The sequence below is a fragment of the Orcinus orca genome, chromosome 2 (assembly GCF_937001465.1).
Source record: "Orcinus orca chromosome 2, mOrcOrc1.1, whole genome shotgun sequence".
NCBI lineage: Eukaryota > Metazoa > Chordata > Mammalia > Artiodactyla > Delphinidae > Orcinus > Orcinus orca.
The window spans coordinates 26,025,220-26,046,385 of NC_064560.1; the positions used below are offsets into that span (position 1 = coordinate 26,025,220).

Genomic DNA, 21,166 nt, shown 5'->3' on the forward strand with positions numbered 1-21,166 from the left:
TAGCGACGCTGCCGGTTAGCCAGAAGCGCTCGCGGGCAGTGGACACGCCCACATGGGCGGAGACGGAAGGTAGGGCGTTGTGGAGAGCATGTGCGCAAGCGCCGGGTGGGCTTTGCGGTCCAAGAGGGAGTAGGCCCAGCACCCAGTCTCCTAGCAACACGCTGGCGGCGCACGGCATCCGGAGCGGAGAGATGCCGGGCTGCTGGGCGGGGATCCAGGGTCGTCTGAGCAGGGCCATCCCCAGGGCAGCGGGGAGAGGACAGGGTCTGAGGCCTTGTGTCCACCGCTCTGAGCGCGTGGGACGAGGGTAGGCTCCCAAGACTCCCACTCCCATGCCAGGGGACACCAGGATACGGGAGGGAAGACCTGCTTCATCCTCTACAAATTGTTGTGCTTGGGAGGGACCCCGAGGGTTCCACGATTTCATAGAAGCGTGTGTTGGCCTTGGTTCTCTGTTGGCGACCCGCTGTGCTGAGTCCTGTAAATGTTTTCTACCTCCTGGGGCCCTTGGGAGCAGAGGACAGCCTGGGGACCTGGGTAGTGCACAACGTGGTAGAGCCCTGGACCGCTCCTCCGGGGTCCAGGGAACAGACCCTCCCTGCAGGAGCCTCCAGTCCTGAGGTGGAAGGGGGCGGAGTCATGGCCTGGGGTGAGGCCTCCTGTCCTCATGGATGTCCCAGGGCAGTGGAGGGAAACTGGGAGACACGGAGGATCCAAGGTCCCTCTGCTCCCCCCTGGATCCCGTAGGTCCTGCTTCTTTGCCCCCTGGGGCCTGGGAGCCCTACAAAAGTGGGGCTTGCCTTGATGACCCCAAACAAAGGTCTGTTTTAATTTCTGGTTTCCTGTCTGGCGCTGCAGTGCTGCCGGTGACCACCAGGGGGAAGTTGTGCCCACTGTGGTTAACGGAGCAACTGGCGCAGGGAAGGACACCAGGGATCACGTAAGCCTGTGTACCAGGGGACAGAGGGACACACAGGCCGAGATGAGGCACTTGGGGGCCTGATTCTAAATGTGGGAGGTCCTTGGAAAGTTTCATGCCAGAGAAGGGGAGTATCTGAATTTCATTTTAACCCCTCCATGGGAGAGACTAGGGCATAAGGCCAAAAGGGGGGAAGATTGCGGACCAGAACCCACACCAGTTTTGAGTTGTATTCTAGCTATATCCCACCCCTTTCTGTAATCATCCATCTCTGAGTTTGTGCATTAGCCTCGTGTGATATCACCCCTGGGGTTTCATTGGTCTTATCTCTCATAGGCCTGATGACATCCGGAAGCAGATGCTAGAATGATGGCCACTGGAAGGCCCAGTGTGTGTGTGTTTGTGTGTGTGTTGGGGGTTACAGGCCCAGGGGCTTTGCATCTGAGTGGCCAGGGTCCCAAGGAATCTGGGCTCCTCCCTTCCTCTACCTCCACCAGTCAGCCCCCTCCTTGGTCAGTTGCAAAATTACTTTTCATATATTTGGGGGGATATCTGAGAAAATTCTTTATATATTGCTTTGGCTTCTTGCTATGGCTGTATTTTTGCATTTTCCTACTGTTTATGTACATTATTTGAAGTGTCCCCCTTCTGTCCACCCCAGCATGAAAACAAGTCAGCCCTGAACATGGAGAATCTGGTTCCTGCCCACCGGAGCAGAGCTCCTGTGTCCCACCTCCCCTCCACCTGCTGAAACGTCATTGGCACCCAGCAGGTCCCCGGCCTGCCGGTGAAAAGGTGGGTGCTTCTCCCCTCTACAGCACAGCTGTGTGTTTTGGGAATGTCGCTTCACCTCTCTGTTCCTGGGTTTGCTCATGTGACAGCTGGGGTATGACAAGGACCAAACTCATAGGGTTACTGCCAGGACTCAGTGGGACAAGCTACGGGAAGTGCTGAGTCCCTGCCTGGCCTGTGGAAAGGATGTGGTGCTTCTTATTTATGATTTTCCTCTCCTCCATGAGGAAGGTTTCTGCTTCAAGCCTCACTTATCCTGTGACCGTGGGCCAGGCTCTCTCCCATTTGTAAAGGAGGTTTCACGTTCTGTCTGTTGGGCGGGGTCTCCTGTCCTGGGTGTAGCCAGAGCAGGGATCCCTGGCGGCTGGCTGGGGGGCCCCAGGTACACTCAGACATCCGAGAAGTTTCATTCTGTCAACAGTACATAAAGTACCTACTGTGCACAGGCCATTTTCGAAGCACTTAGCAGAGTTCAGTGAACAGAGTGGACAAAAATCCCTGCCCCCTGGGCTTCCATTCTGGTCCGGGGTCCACCAGTCCCACTGGACACCAAGGCAGGTAGTGGACACGTGTGATGCCCTCCTGGCCTCCTCTGGATAGGGGTCCCTCTGCCCTCATTGTCAGAAGGAGGACGGACCCCGGGAACAACTAAAGAAGTGAGTGGGCATCAAGGAGAGGACTCCTGTCTCCACACGGGGTGACATTTGGGGGCTGAGGTTGGGGGTTCAGGCAGAACCCTGGATCCCTCACGTCTTATGATTCCCGCTAGAGGGCTGAGGGCTTTTCCTGCAGGAAGAAAGGAGTCAGAGAGCTGTGGCTGGGGTCCCGGGTCCCCAGGGAGCAGAGGGGAGGCTGAGAGCTCAGAGCCAGTCCGCAGAGAAGATGCATGCACCCACAGCCCAGCCGTGCTTGCCCCTTCCCCAATCTGAGGGCTTAGGACAGAGGTGTGCCGGGTATCCCGATCACACATCGGCCTTGTCGCCCATCCTCCGAGCCCAGCTGCGCACGGAGCACCTACTGTGGGCAGTGACCAGAGCAGCGCAGCCCTCCCTGCCCCCCTGGGGTGGATGTTCCAGCGGGGCGGGGACAGCCAGAGGGCTGTGCCTGGCTTCCCTGAGGGAGGGGGCGGGTGGTCAGAGTGTCCTGCATGGACACTGTTTGTAGCCCATGCCTGTTACCAGGCCTGCCTCTGCTTGGCAGCTAAGTGGGGGCGGGCTGAGGTGGGGCTGGCCTCTGGATGGGCAGGGGCTGGCACCGGGGCCCACAGGGGCGCCTGTGGAAAGGAAGGAAAGGCCAGGCCTCTGACTCTGCTGCACACCCTCTACCTCCAGTACCACCTGCTCCTTCCTGGGCACCTGACTGGACCAGTTTCTGGAGGATTTTTGTCAGCCCTCAGCCTCAAGCAGTTTATGGCTTACGTGCAGCTCAGCACGCTGGGCTCAGACCTGGAGCCCCAGGCCTACCTTCTTCTGACCCAGCCGGGGGACCAGGAGCACAGGAGGCAGAGCCGAGCCCAGGGTGAGGAGGCCAGGGGTGGGCGCACATGAGCATAGGAGGAGGGATCCCTGTGGGCCCCTCAGGTCGAAGCCCCCAGGGGCCGCTGTCCGACCAGGAGCAAAGACTGGCCTGGGACCACCCCTCAGCCTGCGAAGACTTCCTCCTGTGGGCTCTTGGGCTCTGGCTCCTCTGGAAAGCACTGGGATGTGTGGTCTTTGGGAGGCGCATGGGAGCGCAGTCACGCCGGTGACCTTTTCTCCTCTTGCAGCTCCACTGCCCTCCCGCGGTGAGGCTGGCTCCAGCGCCAGCTGCTGTACTATCTCAAGACCTCGATCCAGCTGCATCACTGCAGTGCCAGGGCCAGCTCCAGAGAGGCCCAGCAAAAACAAGGCAAACGTCACTGGTAGAAAGACAACTGAACCTAGGAAAGCATTCCTCAGAACCCAAAGCCAGAGGAAGGTTAGCATCCCTGTGGTACCGAAAACTCTCAAAAGTCAATGTTTTAAAAAAGGTACAGAGAACAAACACATGCAGTGCAAACGAGAAGTGATGCACGTGGCCATAAGCAGCAGAGATGCTCGCCTCCCTGCTCTGGACGCACACAAATGTCCTCACCGCCAAGGAGCACTGGGTTACCATCACTGGTGGGTGTTTATTTCTGGTGATGGTGTGAGGGAGCAGAGGCCCCATCAGCTGCCCTGGAGGGACACTCCTCTCTGGAGAAGAGCTTTCGGGACCTGTCAAAGTCCCACGGGTGTATACCTTTACTAGTGGTAATTTATCCAAAAGAAATCCTTGCACAATATTTCAAACATCCATTGATACGACTGCTCATCAGGGCCTACACAGACTCTCCAGTGCAGGCCATGCCCTGGTCCTGGCCCCATCCCCGCCCCCGCCCCTCCTGCATCTTAATGCAGCTTCTGAGCTGAGCACCCAGCCCTGCTGTCCAGGACACCGGAGGGCGTGGCCTGCCCGCTCCCTCTCCTCCAGGCATCCATCCAGGGGATGTTCTCAGCTGCAACAGCAGGACCCTTGAGCTCCTGTGAGCAGAGGAGGCCTTCACAGAGCACAGGGGTGGGTGGGGGCCTCAGGGAAGCTGCTGGAAGGTCAGAGCATCAGGCTGGGGGCTTTGGAGACGGAGCACTGCTCAGACTGCATCTCAGGCTCCACGGGAGTGCGGGCTGCCACCCCGAGCCCAAGCTTCAGTCACACTCAACTCTGCCTGGCAGGGAGGAGTCGGAGAGCCTCACCTGCCTCAAAGTGGGTTGGGGACAGGGGGGTCCACATGGTCTGAGGCTGTCGGATGAAGCCACAGCCACTTGTGTCTTATCTACCCAGACTTGGAGACCCCCAAGCAGACAGCGTTGGTCCTCAAGGGGGGAATTCACCAGGCTCTCCCTGGAGGAAGGGGAGGGAAGACCCTGACCGTATGGTGAGCAGGTGAGGGCAGAGAGCAGGGATGCGTGACGGCCGCGTGGCTGGGGCAGTGCCACCTGGTGGTCGAGGCACAGGCTCTGAGGTCAGACAGACCCCGTCACCGGGGAAGGTGTTGCTATTCGAGCCACAGTTTGCTCGTCTGTGAAGTGGGGCCAGCAGTGGCCTTCTAAGGTGATATGGAGACAGGCTCAGTGCGACTGCACTTGGGGGCCCCCGTATGTGCTCAGTGACAAGAACCCAACAAAGGGCCACCTGGAAAGAGCACCCGTCCCCGTGGGAGGCACATTCTCAGGGGCTGCGGGTACACTGTGAAGTACTGTAGCTGTCCTTCACATGTGACAAGAGGCGTCAAGGTGCCTGTCCCCTGTGCCCCAAGAACGGGACCCTGGGAAAAAGCAAAGCGGCGATTTGCCCAAGGACATCTCAGCAGTGGTGTCTGGAGCACAGGAGGCCTGGGATGTATCTTGGAAAAGTGAATGACCGTAAGCTCAGCCAGGCGGTGACTGACTCCCGTTGCTGCTTCCTCGGTGTGATTTCATTGCCTGAGCAGAATAGCACATCCCTCGGTACCTGGCATGCAGCTATTGATCTGGGAAATGCCTCTTCCTCCATACCTGCTAGGAAAGACCACCAGAATCAGAGCCGGCCAGCAGAACTCATTCATGTCCTGCCTCAGGCTGTATCAGGTCTCCAGCCCGATGTCACGGTTTTTTCCCTTCGTTCTCTTACAGTGTTGCATTGATTGGTGTTTGCATGTTAACCCATCCTTAGAAGGTCCTACCTCGCTGTGCTTGTAGCACTCCTGAGCGTCTGCATGTGGGCCTCTGGATGGAATCTGTACTTTCTACCGTTCCATGTGTCTGTCCTGCACCACGACCGCACTACCTTGTTTACTGTTGCTGAATTAAAAGTCTGGATATCTAGTACTGTATGTCCTCCAACTTTCTTCTTCAAGATTATTTTGACTATTCTTGGCCCTTTATATTTCTGTATATATTTTGAAATTAGCTCATCAGTTTCCACAAAGAGATTTCTGCTGAGGCATTTTATAGAGATTGTACTGAATCTATAAGTCAAATTGGGGGAGAACTGACATTTTAACATTGTACCAAGGGAAAAGACACCGTATCCTAAAAAGGAAAAAGTGATAAGCTGGGAAGAAATATTTACAACTTATATCCCAGGCAAAGGGCCTAACTGCCTCTATAAATAAAGAGACCCTAGAAACTGGTAAGAAAGAAAAGAGCCACAACATAAAATTGGGCAAAAGACATTATCATACATTCCACAAAAAACCAAATATATCCTTAAACACATGAAATACGCTGAGGCTCCTATGACAAAATTCGTAAATCCAGAAGATTGAAGGCATACGCTGAAGCTGCTGTAGAAATAGCACATGGGAATGCCTTCTAACAGAGGCAGTGGAGCTCTATCTATCCACAATTACAAATGTATTTACCCTTTGATTCAACAGTCACAGTTCAGGAAATTTACTCCACGGAAACACCTCTACACTTGGCACATGTACACAGTTATTCACTGCAGCCTTCTTCATATGAGCAAAAGATTGGAAATAACCCAGTTTCCTCCATTAGTGACCTGGTTAAGTGAATGATGAAAAATGAATGAAATGGTGGGAAAAGACAAGCATGAAGGGAGGAAGCTCTGTCTACTGATTTGCCAAGTTCCCTCCGTGGTCCTGATGCTCGCAGGACTGATCCTCGCTGTTCTGCCCCTCCCACTTCCAGCTGGCTTTTTGAGCACCTGCGGACATGGCTTCACTACTGTGCCACCAATGCCAGGGGCATCGTGGGCACTGGGGCTTAAAGCCCAGGGCTCCGAGCCCAGTTTAGACACTGACCAGAATGGGGACCTGAGCAGTCTCCTGGAAGACACAGCAGTTCCCTTGGAGCACACTGGGGTTTCCAATGAGAAGACAGGTCACAGGGAGTTCTTTGTCTCATAGGATCAAGACAAACTTCAAGGAGGAAGCTAGGAATGGATTTCCTCAGATGCCCACTGTAAAGATGGCAAAACTGAGGACTTGTGAGGGGAATGGTTGCACAGGGATCCCATGTAGCATGAGCGTTCAGACCAAGGAGCCCACGTCCCCTCCAGCCCCACCTAAACTGGTCTTCACTGGCTGACGAGGACAGGGCTCCACTGCTGATCCTGGCAGCTGCCCTGGCTGGGCTGGGACACACCCCTGTGACCCGCTCTCCTCACTCACGCCCTGGTCTGGTCAGCTCCGCATGAGCCCGGGCTGTGGCGCTCCTTTGCTCTGCTCCCAGGTCTCTGCGACGGTGCCCAGCACACAAAAGGCACTTACCTATGTATTCAGTCAGTGTGATCCTCCCAACGGTCCCAGGAGGTAGTGCTGTTATTTTACAGATGTGAAGCCTGACACACAAAGAAGCCCTGGGTTGGGGGATGGACTCATTCACATATTCACGTGTACTACTTCTTGTAGTGTGCAGGCACCTGCAATATAAATGTGAACCCTGGACACCTTCCTGACCTCAGAGCTCACAGCCTAGCAGGCAGGACAGCATCTAACCCACAGCTTGCCAGTGGGAGACACAAAGCTACAGCCACTTCCAGCCCAAGATCTCGCATAGATGGGAAGATGTGTCTGTCTGGCCCCAGCTACACAGCGAGATTGAGGACCAGCTACAGAACTAGAGACGCCTCCAGCCTGAGCCCTTGGACCAGCTTAGGAGTTACAGCAGCTCCGGTTCTAGATCCAGGCCGAAAGTGATCCAGGCTCATCCTCAGTTTCCTCACCCACTGTGGTCCTGGGGCCAGAATGAGAGGCAGCCACAGAGTGAGAGCTCCTGTACCAGCTCTGGCACCAGATCTGTGCTGGTGCCCAGCCCAAGCCAGGTGCGTCTCCAGCATCTGCGGCTGCAGTGGCTCTGGCATCCCCGTCAGCATCAGCTTCAGTACCAGAGCTTCTTCCCTTCCCTTGTGATGACAGCTTTTTTTTTTTCCAAATGTTTTCTATTTCTTATAGTTTAATGGCTTATTAGATTCTATGTTTTAAAATTTACCTTTTAATCATTTTAAATTATACAATTCAGTGGCATTAAGCAAATTCAATATGCTGTGCACCATCCCCATGATCTATTTCTAGAATGTTTTTATCACACAAAACAGGAATCCTGTGTGCAGTACTGCAGAGGCCCGGATTCTGCCAGCACCCGGGCCTGCTTCTAGCTCTGAGAGATCTCAGAAGCTCTGTTCCCGACCCAGGGATATTGGCTCTTTCTGTGGGTGCAGAGTGGGGAACCTGGCACCAGGAAGGGTCCCGATCCCCATGTCCCTCCCACCCACCTGCCCTCCACTCATCTCCTGTTTCTAAGCATTTCTTCTCCCTGGCCCGTCGCCCCTCCTGAGCACAGCTGACCTTTCCCCCGCCCTTCCCTGACCAGAGCTAATGATCCCTGACAACGCCAACCTGTTCTACAACATGGGCCCTTCAGGACTTTGTCCTGAAGACGTGGACTTTCGCCTTGGGGACGCAGGTCAGGCCTGGAGCTAGGGACTCGAGATTGCCAAGGGCTCCTTCTAATCGGTCCCCAGCGCCAACCAGCACAAGGCCACGTCCCCCAGGGTCTTTCTAGTCAGGTAGCTAAGCATTTACACACCACAGAGTCCCAGACCAGGTGGGCATCTTCCCTCAAACCTGCCAGCCCAGGCCACCCCTGGAGCCCTGATTCATCCTGAAATTCTCCTGCTGCAGCCACGATGCCCTCCAACAGGCTGGGCACGCCAGCGCGCCGCTGCACCATGAGGACACAGAGACGGTCTCCTTAGCCCTGGGCGGTTCCTGGGGATCCATGCTCATTAAGCTCGCTCCAGATCTAAGATGCTGTGGCTCTGGTCGGACCACATGGATTGTGTCTCCTGCCCACCCCCAACCTGCAGTGGCCCCTGACTCCTTGCTTGGAGCTCAGAGTCCTATGTGTTCGTATCCAGAAGACCTCCCCAGGGTGCATCGTCACCCTCCCTCCCTCCAGCCTCCCTAGAGCCTTCTTCACCCATGGACCCCACCGCCCTTGCCCCTCCCCATACTCCCCCATCCACAAAGGACTCACCTCCAAGCCTGGGCTCAGGGGCCACCTCTTGGGCTCCTGGGCACAGCATGGCCTTTGGGGTGAGATTGACCTGGGGCCAGTCACAGCCCCGTGACAGGCAATCTTCGTGGTGACTTCTCAGAGTCTCAGTTTGGCTGGGCTTGGTCACTTAGAGCTGAGTGACCCATGCCATGCCATGGCTCATCTATAAATTTGGCACTGAGTGCCCAGGAGGGGCTCCCTAGTAACAGGAATTACCCCCAACACACTCGGCCCTCCCTGTGGGGCCACCTCCTCTGGGGACTCCCTCCAGTCCCTGCTACACCAGCCAGGGCCGCGGCCAGGGCCACGCTGTACCTGGTGTGTGTCCCAGGGTCCTGCCAGAGAAGGCAGGGAGAGGCGGGTGTGGAGGAGTGGTGGGGTGGCCTGCCCTTCTCCTGCCCGGGCCCGTGTCTACGCTACCTCTAGGCTCCCTGACCTAGCCGTGCACCGAGCTGGCCTCGGGGAGAAGTCTGGGGACCAGGACAGCAGGTTGTGTATGGGGGGTATTCCGTGACTTTCACGTTCCCAGGTCTCCAGCCAGCCTGACTGGAGTAGGGTGGCCTGGGGGTCCCAGGGGTCATGGGGTCGCAGAGCAGCGGCCGTTGGGGCCGTGAGATAACGGCCGGGCTGGGAGCCGTTGGTGCCCTGAGCTCATGCGCCCAGTGCACCAACGGCTGATGCTTATGTTGGGTCTTGTAGCCCGCGCTGCCCGGGGTCTGCGTGTGAGCCAGGAGGTGGACTTGGACGCGGGGCCAGCGGCCCCGCGCTGAGTCTGCACGTGGGAGGGAGGCCCCTGCACCCCTGAACGCATCCTGCTGCACCCACCCAGGGCCCTGGGGGCGAGGAGCCCAGGCCGTGTCCACACCGAGTGAGGCCCCCACAGTTCCGTGTTCATCCCCTCCTGGGACAATCGGGGGAATCTGAGACCAGGAGAGTTGGGGACTGGCCCAGGGCCCGAGAGGTGGGCCGAGTCCAGAGGAGAAGGGAGGGTTCAGTATCCCGAGGCCAGGGTTTGCTTTGGGAATGAGAGCCCCTAGGATCCTGAGGGACCCCCTGCCCACCTCTCCCACGTAGGGCCCTTTCCTCTGTGCATCCCCACTTGGGCACAGGTGTGACGCATGTGCGACCTCATGTTTTCTCCCCATCCATCTACGATGCTTGGTATGCAGAGTACATTTTTGTAGTACAGTATATGAGAAACTTAGCAGTGTTACCTGTGGAATGGAGCAATGAGGTAGATGACATAATTTAAAACATTCTGGATGTCGTGAGATTATTTTTATAATACACATAGCTTTTTTAATTTTCAAAAGTAGTTTATACATTGAAGCAATGTGAGAAAAGTCACTTTTAATGTTTCTTTCAACAGGCAAAAAATGTAGGGCTAATTTTTTGTTTTAAAAGACATCATTTTAGAAGTAATTATTTTATTGCTGATTGTCTATAGTTGCAGAGAAAAATTCACAAACTGTAAATTAAGTAGATTACTATTTAGAATGTGCTTCACCTGAACTTGGGAAATGTTTTGTGACTCTCTAGAGATGGGTTTGTTTATTTCGGAAATATAACTGAGGAAAAACAACTGTATGATAAAAAATAGTTACCTTTTAATTGAGAATAGTTACGTATTAGTTGAGTTACCTATTAGTATTCCTTCTAATGCAGAACTTCAATCTTGGTGAACGGTATGAAGACTTCGTTTGGTTCTCCTGCCCTCTAGTGGTCATTTATCAAAATGCAGAGAAACTTGTATTAGGTGAACCCCCTGAAATTATACAACCCAGGTGTGGGGATCAGGTTCCGAATTTTGGAGATTAGAGGAACCTGAGAAATTTTCTGACTTGATTTCCTCATCTTTGCAACATAAACACCATGTGTCGATTACATATTCCCTTGAGATTACTGATATAAAATTCAATTCTGGCATCTCTTGACTATTTGACTTAGTAAATTATCCAAAGCTAATTTTCTGTAATTTTTTTACATATATGGTATAATCTTAGATCTTATCGCTATTGCATAAAGGTTGTTTTGCAAGTAAATAAACACTTTAAAATGTACTTACACTGTTTCCTACTATTAGGTAAGTCCGTTATATACTGTATTTTTTATTCCTCAAAACTACCCCGTACACTTTGTGAAGTACACGCTATATTATTCTGATTTCATGAGGAAATAAAGTGATACTGAGGGGGGCTGATAAGACTGAGGAAGTGGTACACCCCGGGCCCGAAAGACTGAATTTTGTGCCACAACTTTCTTTCTTCTAAAAATCCATATGGTTAATTAATTTTGAATTGATTTAAAATTATTTAACCAGAATAAGTTGGTCATGTTTTAACATATTAGTATGTTTAAAGCAACATTTGTGTATCACATTCTTTAATATGCTATGTATGCCAGCCTCAAAGACCTAGGTTTTTCTATAAAGTTTAAGAACCAGGCCCCATGATTTTAGAGAAGGTGAGTTTTTAGAAAGTCTAAAAAGAGGTTTTCCATTTTAACTGAAGAATTTAAAAGCAAAAACTAGAGCTTTGTGTCCCTTTTCATGGTAGATAGCAAAGAGATGCTTGTGGGCTAAGAAAGTTGCACCCTGGGGAAGAGTTACATGGTATGGAATTAAGAGTATGATTTCATATAAGGATAATTAACTTCAAAAAGATTTTTCATTGCTATGGAACTCCAGACTAAAAATTTTTAAGTCCTTTGCTTAAAATAGCTTCACTACAAAATCCCTTGCGCATGCCTCTGATAGCCAGGTCTAGATCAGATCATTTCTGATTAAGCCATTTGGCATCTAGACAGGTCACCCTAGTCATTCTAGCCAGTAATGACTTTACCTCCCCTGAGTTTCTACATCTCGTTTATGCTGCTCATACATATGACTTCACAGATCGGAACAATGGGACAATCCTTAAGAACGAAAGAAAGACGATCATCCTATAAGAAGAGTTAAGCCCATAAAATCCACACATAATGAATTAGGTTAGCGGCTTATAAAATAACCAGAGATGCATCTGGATGTGTGCGACTTCACAGGATCAAAGTGACTGGAGTGAAGTTTTAGGGAAGCAGAACAGACTCAGCTATAAATAGGAAGGCACAAATGGGGGGCTAGTTGTACTGTGTCCTGTGTGAAGGGTGTTTAAAATATTTATGTAACTGTTTTGCTGTTAATTTAATAATAATAGATATGTCAAATATTTAAAACCCATTTGTTATAAGTATTAATTCAAGCAATTCTCACCCCAACCCCAAGGAGATGGGTATTCTTGTTAACCACACATTCATGATGAATAAACTGAGGCACAGATGAAGTTAAGTAACTTCCAGGATTTCAATCTAGTAACTGATGGAGAAGGAGTAATTTCTGGGCTCTAGGGTCAGACACATAAATACCCCATTATACTGCCTCATTTAAGATGGTCTACCCCTGTGACAGTTCATTTATGTGTCAACTTGACTGGTCCACGGGGTGCACAGATATTTGATCAAATATTATTCTGGGTGTTTCTGGATGAGATTAACATTTAATTGTAAAGTAAAGCAGATTGTCTTCCCTAATGTGGACAGGCCTTATCCAATCAGTTTGGAAGCCTGAATAAAACAAAATGGTTGACTCTCCCCTGAAAAGGCCATCCTCCCGCCGGATGGCTTTTGAGCTGGGACAATGGTCTTCATCTACCTTCAGACTTGGACTCAGACTGGAATTTATACCATCTTGGTCCTCAGGCCTTTAGATTCAAACTGAATTACACCATCGGCTCTTCTGAGTGTCTGGCTTGTTGACTGTTGATTTTGGAACTCCTCAGCCTCAGCCTCCATAATCGTGCGAGCCAATTCCTTATAATAATGATTATATATGTATATGTATAAAATACACATATATAAAACCCTCATGTGCTATAAGCTCCCCCAAATGAGGAAATGTATGTTATTTTTCCACTATACATTCAGCACCTGTTACAATTCTGCTGCAGTGCAGGCTTCCCAAATTAAGCATGTGTCATTGGAGAGAAGTGCTCACAGAGCAAGGATTTGCTCTTATTCTCTTCACAAAGCACTGTCTGGGAAACGGACCAAAACTTTGGGGAGAGGAAGCATTCTTTCATTTATTCATCAGTCACTTATTGTGTATGTAGTATGAAACAGATCTATCTTGTGCTGGGTGAAAAAGTACAGAGATAAAATATACAATTACTGTCCTCACGGGCCTCACACTTCTTTGGATGACAATTAAAACCTAAGCGGATAAAATCCTAATTAACAGGGTGACCTCCACATTAATCTGAAATGGGTATGGACCTAATAACGCAGCTTCAAAATCTATAAATCCAAAGCTGATAGAACTGAAAAGGGAAAGAGCTCCACAACCATGGAGATTTCAATATGCTGCTCAGTAACGGACAGAATGAGCACACAGAAAATCAGTAAGAATAGAGAAGCGCTGCACCCAAACAAAGCAGAAAGCCCATTATTTTCAGAAGCACCGTTACATTCACCAAAAGAGACCGTATGCCGGCCCATAAAACGAGTTTGGGTGTGTTTAAAAGGATTGAAATCGTACAACATTCGCATTCCTCCTGGCCGCAAAGCCTCTCCTCTCCGGGTGCAAGTGGAGAGAACTGGGAAGGTGACAGGCAGCGACTGTTTGCAAGTATTCGGAGCTGCGCTAAACCAGCGAGAGATTGTGAGAGCATGAGAGATTGTGGAGGAGGAATAACGCACAGGACTCGACTCCTTGCCGTGACCGTGCGGAACAGGAGGTCTTATCGTTCAGCATTCGTCCCCCGGTTTCTGGCGTGGGTAATTGGACAGATGGCGAGCCATTTCCCAATAAAAAAAAATAGAAGACAGACCCCCTCCGTTCTTCTCTCCCCGTAACAAAAACGATTGCTCTACCACCCTTCCTTTTCAAGTCCCGCCCCGAAGAGTAATCGGAATACCAAATACTGCCGGAAAGTGCGACGCCACATTCCAAGGAGCGGAAGTAGATTTCCCGGAAAGCCGTAAAGCGCCGCCCTCTTCCGGTTAACAACAGCCGTACCGACCGTCCACGCCGGCAGTTCTCCGGTAAGCGCCTCCGCCGGGCTCTCTGTAATTCAGTTTTCTCTTCGATTCCGGGCGCTTCCTTGTCGTCGCCCTCTTCACCTTGGATCATGTTCAAGAAATTTGATGAAAAAGAAAATGTGTCCAACTGCATCCAGTTGAAAACTTCCGTTATTAAGGGTATTAAGAACCAGTTAATAGAGCAGTTTCCTGGTATCGATCCGTGGCTGAATCAAATCATGCCTAAGAAGGATCCGGTCAAAATAGTGCGATGCCACGAACACATAGAAATCCTCACTGTAAACGGGGAGTTACTATTTTTTAGACAAAGAGAAGGGCCTTTTTATCCAACGCTAAGGCTGCTTCACAAATACCCTTTCATCCTGCCCCGCCAGCAGGTTGATAAAGGAGCCATCAAGTTTGTGCTCAGTGGAGCCAATATCATGTGTCCGGGCCTGACCTCTCCCGGAGCTAAGCTCTACCCCGCCGCGGTGGACACGGTGGTTGCAATCATGGCAGAAGGGAAACAGCACGCCCTGTGTGTGGGAGTCATGAAGATGTCTGCAGAGGAAATCGAGAAAGTCAACAAAGGAATCGGGATCGAAAATATCCACTATTTAAATGACGGGCTGTGGCACATGAAGACGTATAAATGAGCCTCAGAAGAAATGCGCCTGGGCTAAACATAGACCTCGTGCAGTATCTTTGTGTGTGACGGCATGAAGACGGCACCTCTGTGGATAGCAATTAAACAGACGCTAAAAACCGGAAATAGACGAAGTAAAGCTTTGGAACGAATCCATATGTCTGTGCATGTGTCATTGTGTGTGTGTCTGTGTGAGTGTGTATGCCTGTGGATATGTGAGGGTGTGTGTGTGTGTTTGTGTGTTTACAGGGGAGTGATTAGATTTGCTGTCTTGTCTGTTTAAGCAGATATCAGTTCAAACAGGTAAATTATCTCTTAGAAAAATAGATTTCAAAGTCAAGAGCGTGCAGTTGCTAGATGGACCCAAGTTGGGAGAAGAAAAGGACTGGAGAGAGACCCTAAACAACTCTATTCATATGACCGTTTAAGGGATGAGTACTAGAAACAGAAAATCCGGTTAAAAGTACACAGTGGTCATTATTGGTTGTCCACCCAACAGAGTAGCTCCCTCCCTCCTTGGTGGCATAGCTCTGTCCATCCCTTTTCTACGCGAGTGGAAAATGCTGATTAGTCAAGGCCTATCACGGTGGTCTATTTCCCTATGAGATGGATTCATTTGTAGGTGGGCGTGGGGCCTAAGGCCAAGGAGGATCTTATGTTTAGGAACCCATGGGAAAGTGAGGGTCCTTCTCCCATGGTTTTGAGTCATTTATAGGTGGGACCACTAAAAGAAAGATGCATGGGGAGAAACTCTTCCCTACTTTGGATGGACATTGGCATATGATTTTGCTCTTGCCAAACACACACACACACACACACACACACACCCTTGATTAGCATAAAGTCTGAACATGGTAAAGTTGAAAATAGAAAAGAGTGCCCTTGGTGATCTATGAACCAATGATTAATCAACTATGCAGATTCCATATATTGGGACCTCTTAAGGGGTGTGACTAAGTTCTGTGAAATAATAAAATTTTCTTATAGATTTCTTCATTTGTACTTGAGTTTTCTGAAATTTAAAGCTAAAGAGAGCTCAGTTTTTATAGAGTGGCATCATAGACACCCAACTGAAAAATATCTTAAACAGGGATAAAATAGGTCAGCTGAAAGTTCATCAGTGACTTTCACATGAGCAGTTTCAGTGAAATTCATATGAAAGCAAGATAAATTGCAGTAGATCTGGGGGTGAATGGGGAGTGAGAAGGTTAAGGTGTGGGAGTTTACACTTCATGTTATTATTTACAGAATTTTGGGAATTAAAAGGGTGAAAGGAAGGTCATAGTCAAGATAGTCTGTTTTGGAGTTTATATTATTTTGCTGTTGTTATTTTAATTGTTTTTGTTTTTTTCTTTCTTGTGGCATGTTTGTTAGTGGGGTATCTGAGTATATTTATATGCTGAGGGGAAAGATTCACTAAGAGAGGGATACTTGATGGGGATTTAATCAGTGGAATAGGAAAGCAGAAAGGAATGGCTCCAAAAGCAGGGGTAGAGGATGGCCTTCTGTCCTCAGAAATCTGCGCAAATGAAACACATTTTCTGTTTCTAGTACTCATCCCTTAAACGGTCATATGAATAGAGTTGTTTAGAGTCTCTCTCTAGTCATTTTTTTCTCCCAACTTGGGTCCATCTAGTAACTGCACAAAAGATAATGGCACTGATTAATCTGCACCACAGGGTTGTCATGTAACAGCTCTTAAATACTCCTCTTCAAAACACTGTTTTTTCCTTAAAGGCTTAGGGCTTTTGCCCTTATTAATTCTCCACCCAAATCAGCACCATTAAGTCTGGTCAGTGGTGGATACCTGTGGAGGGTCTCTGAACGTCTCATGATAATCTAGAGCACCCAGGCCTCTGACGAACACTGTTGGAGACAATCAAATTAGCAACCTTTCAGTTCTTCTTTTACCATATTGTAACTATCTCCACCAAAAATTGAACAAGGACCCTCTGGATCTACTCTAAGCCTTCTTTCAGGTCTATTCCTTCTCTTATTCCAGCCTGGTTCACTTGGTCCTATTGGATGGTGGTGTAATCCTACTGAACAACTCAGAATGGACAGCCTGTATACAAACTGGGAAGTGGATGGAGATAAAGAGTTCTATGAACGTCTTGGAATTTCACACAAAATCTGGTGTGTATGTGCATAGATAACTGTACTTGGTAAAGCATTCTCTACACTGATCATGTGTTTAAGGTGACCTGTGAGCCAAAAGGGTATTTTGAACAATTAAAGTAGAAGAGGATCCCCATCTACTTCTTGGCTAATGCCAGTGCATAGTTCAATGATAGGATGCTGGATAATGAAATACAAATTGTGGTCATATCTTACCTCAAGAATCTACCCACTCCAGTGCTATGTAACCCAGAATAGTTCAACAAACATTATTGGGTACTTACTGTAGGGCAGACACTGGGCTAGGAGTAAGGGACAGAAAGAGAAATATACTATTACCTTAACTTTTAGGAGCTTGGTCTTGTTAGGAAGGCAAACTTAGATAATTTCACTTTCGTATATTCGTGTATGATATAACCTACGGTAAATATCTGAATTATCCATTACAACATAGCATGAATGAATGAGGGAAAGCTGTCTCTCCCTAGAGAATCAAAGAGGGTTTCTGAATGACAGGTTGTGTGAGTAGAACATAAAAGATGATTAAGAATATTGGGAATTCCCTGGTGGTCCAGTGGTTGGGACTCTGTGCTTCACTGCTGAGGGCCAGGGTTCAGTCCCTGGTCAGGGAATTAAGATCCCACAAGCCAAGTGTTGTGGCCAAAAAAAAAAAAACCTTCATAATGAATATGGTGAAAAATTACAGTAAAAGATACAGGGCGAGCAATGCAGTAGATTCACAGAAATACAAGCGGTTTGGCTTTTGTAGGCCATGATTTTCCTGGAAAAGGTGAGAGGAGATGAAGCTGGAGGCCTATGGTAGAGACCCATTTTTAATATGCTAAAGAATTTATATACTTAAGGGACTTCCCTCGTGGTCCAGAGGTAAAGAATCCACCTTCCAATGCAGGGGATGTGGGTTCGATCCCTGGTCAGGGAACTAAGATCCCACAGTCGCAGGGCAACTAAGCCTGCATGCCACAACTGCTGAGCTGACGCACCTCCATGAGAGAGCCCACATGCTGCAAACTACAGAGCCCACGTGCTCTGGAGCCCACACGCCACAACTAGAGAGAGGAAAAAAACCCCAAAAAACCTGCACGCCACAACTAGAGAGAAGCCCGTGTGCTGCAACAAAAGATCCTGCATGCTGCAACTAAGACCCAGTGCAGCCAAATAAATAAATAAATATTTAAAAATTTATATACTTGACAATTTAAATTGGTCTTTAAAAGGCTGCTAAAAAAGAATGAGACATGAACAATATATTTTGGATAGATGATAATGGTGAGGATGGGTTCTAGTGGGGATAAGACTAGAGAAAGTAACTAATACTGCAGCATTGTAGGTATTTCAGGCAAAAGATAATGGCACTGATTAAAAGGATTTGAACTATTCTAAAAATGTTTGTGGAGGAAATTTTCCTAAGACATTAAGGGAACCACCAGCTCACTTAAGAAGAAATGGATAACTACAATAGTACTGTATCTATTAAAGTACATAATTAAATTTGTAGTTAAAATTCTACAAACAAGGAAAACTCCAGACCCAGAAAGTTTCAGTAGTGAAATCTACCAAACATTTCAGGAAGAAATAATTTAAAAATTTATAGAATTTCTTCTACAGTAAAGAGGTTTGGGGGATACTTTCCAACTCATTTTATAAGGCCAGCAGTACTGAAAAATCCAAACCAAAGACATGGCAAACCCCCCACTAAACTATAGACCAATACCCATCTGAATATAAACACAAATACTGTTTAAAAAATGAGCAAACTGAGCCCAGCAATATGTAAAAATGGCAAAATGGATTTATTCTGGAAATGGAATCTTGGTTTAATATTTAGAAATCAATGTAATATGCCATATTAATAGATTAAAGAAGGAAAAGCATAAGGTATTCCTACTAGATGCAGAAAAAAACATTTGACATCGTTCATTATTCATTCATTCACTGAAAGAAGTCTTCCTCAACCTGATAAAGTAGGTCTATAAAATACCTACAGCTCACATATATTTATTGGTGAAAGACTGAATGCTCTCTTCTTAAAATCAGGAACAGGGGAGAAATGTCTCCTATAACTCCTTCTATCAGTCATTTTAGGTAGTGATTCAGTAAAGGAAGACCAAAGAAATAAAAGGCATACAGCCTGCAAATAAAAAGCAAAACTGCCTCTACTTACAGACAACTTAGTTGTCTAAGTAGAAAATCCAAAGGAATGTACAAAATAAGCCATTAGAACAGATACATGAGGTTAGCAAATCAATATTTAAAAATCATTTACATGTCTACATGCCAGCAATGAACAATTGTTGAAATTTAAAAATAGACCATTTTCAGTAGCACAAAAAACCTTGAAATCCTTAATCAAACAGTATGTGCATGATCTGTATGCCCAAACCACAAAACACTTATGAATGAAACACTGATTAAAGGGCACTTTCATAAACACAGAGGTTTGATCTGTTCAGGAACAGGAAAGTGATAATGTGAATTCTCCCCCAAATAATATAGAGATTTAATACAACTTGAGTCAAAATCACACAGGCTTTTCATAAGAATTGGCAAACTATTTCTAAATTTTTGTTGTTGTTAAATTTATTTATTTATTTATTTCTGGCTGTGTTGGGCCTTCTTTGCTGCACGTGGGCTTTCTCTAGTTGCGGTGAGTGGGGGCTACTCTTTGCTTGTGGTGCGCGGGCTTCTCATTGCGGTGGCTTCTCTTGTTGCAGAGCACGGGCTCTAGGCGTGCGGGCTTCAGTAGTTGTGGCACGTGGCCTCAGTAGTTGTGACTTGCAGGCTCCAGAGCTCAGGCTCAGTAGTTGTGGCGCACAGGCTTAGTTGCTCCGTGGCATGTGGGATCTTCCTGGACCAGGGCTTGAACCCGTGTCCTCTGCATTGGCAGGCAGATTCTTAACCACTGCACCACCAGGGAAGTCCCTATTTCTAAAATTTTAATGGCACTTCAAAGGGACAGAATAGTCCAAACCATTGTGAAAAGGGAGAACAAAGTTGGACGGCTCACGTTTCCAGACGCCAAAGCTTCCTATAAAGCTGCGGTACACAGTGTGGTCTTAGCAAAAAGGACAGGCTCATGAATCAAGGGAGCTGAGAAGAGTCCCCAGATGGACCCGCTAAATATTGTCAATTGATTTTCTACAAAGTTGCAAAGGTAATTCAATGGAGCAAGAATAGTCTTCTCAACAAATGGTGCTGGGGGCAACCATAAGCAAAAATATTGAACTTTGGCCCTTACTTTACAATGTAAATAAAAATTAACTCAAAATGCATTGTAGACCTAAATGTTAAAACGTATCAAATTTCTAGAAGTAAACATAGGAGAAAAACTGTGAGTTTAGCAAAGATTTCTTGGATGTAACATCAAAAACACTACCCTTTTTTAAAAATTTAATTAATTAATTAATTTATGGCTATGTTGGGTCTTCGTTGCTGCAGGTGGGCTTTCTCTAGTTGCGGTGAGTGGGGGCTACTCTTTGTTTGCGGTGCGCGGGTTTCTTATCGCAGTGGCTTCTCTTGTTGCAGAGCACGGGCTCTAGGCACGCAGGCTTCAGTAGTTGTGGCTCGTGTACTCTAGAGCGCAGGCTCAGTAGTTGTGGTGCATGGCCTTAGTTGCTCCGTGGCATGTGGGATCTTCCCGGACCAGAGCTCGAACCCACATCCCCTGCACTGGCAGGCAGCTTCTTATCCACTACACCACCAGAGAAGACCCCAAAACACTACCCTTAAATGCAGAAATAGAATTAACTGAAATTAAGAACTTCTAAGTTTTTAAAGACACTGTTAAGACACGGAAAAGACAAGCCGTATACTAAAAGAAACTCTTATGAAAACATATATTTAATAAGTCATTAGCATCCAAAATGTATATTTTCAAAATTCAATGATGAAAAAGCAAGAAAAAAACAGGCAAAATGTTTGACAGACACTTCACTAAATAAGATATATATGAATAGCAAATAAGCACATGAAAAGATGCTCAACATCTTTAATAATTAGAGAAATTAAAATTAAACCACAGCGAGATACACTACATACAAATAACAACAACAGAAAAGGCTGGCCGTGTAAGTGTTGGCAGAAATGCTGAGCAAATGGAACTCTTATCCATTGCTGCTGGGAAGGCAAGTGGTGTAGCCAGCTGTGGAAAAGAAATGTTTATAGTGGCTGTATTTGTAATCCCCCCAAACTTGAAACACAGTAAAGGGACATTCCTACCAGAGGGACATTCCTACCATTGCCATATACTTATCCACTCTCAATCTTTATTTTAATAGAAATCTTTTAACTGCAAACATTTTACAAATAATGACCAATAAGGATGTTGAATATTACAAACTGAGGTTTTCAGATTATGAGGATTAATGATAGTGAACATATTGGCACATTTTTTCACCTCTATGCACTTTCTCATTCTTTTAAAAATCAAGGTCTGTGTTAATCCTGGGACCTCAGTCCTTCAGTTCATCCTCACGTGATAAACTCCAGGAAAACTTTAAAACACTTACAAAGAACGTGATTGCAATTCTTGCGTGCTCTTTCAGCAGAGCTAAATTCAGGGTATAA

The 21,166-nt window shown here is 47.7% G+C and overlaps 1 protein-coding gene and 1 long non-coding RNA gene across 2 annotated transcripts; both read left to right on the forward strand.

The window, feature by feature from the left end:
- Positions 1-138: 138 nt before the first annotated feature.
- On the forward strand, positions 139-5,571 carry LOC117197392 (uncharacterized). The gene is made up of 3 exons (XR_004477981.2): positions 139-307; positions 1,581-1,714; positions 3,477-5,571. It is a non-coding gene; the product is annotated as an uncharacterized LOC117197392 (long non-coding RNA).
- An 8,214-nt stretch (positions 5,572-13,785) lies between these two features.
- LOC101273317 (malignant T-cell-amplified sequence 1-like) lies at positions 13,786-14,616 on the forward strand. The gene has a single exon (XM_004281681.4). The coding sequence runs from the start codon at positions 13,929-13,931 to the stop codon at positions 14,472-14,474; it is 546 nt and encodes a 181-aa protein (XP_004281729.1). The 5' UTR covers positions 13,786-13,928; the 3' UTR covers positions 14,475-14,616.
- Positions 14,617-21,166: the final 6,550 nt, after the last annotated feature.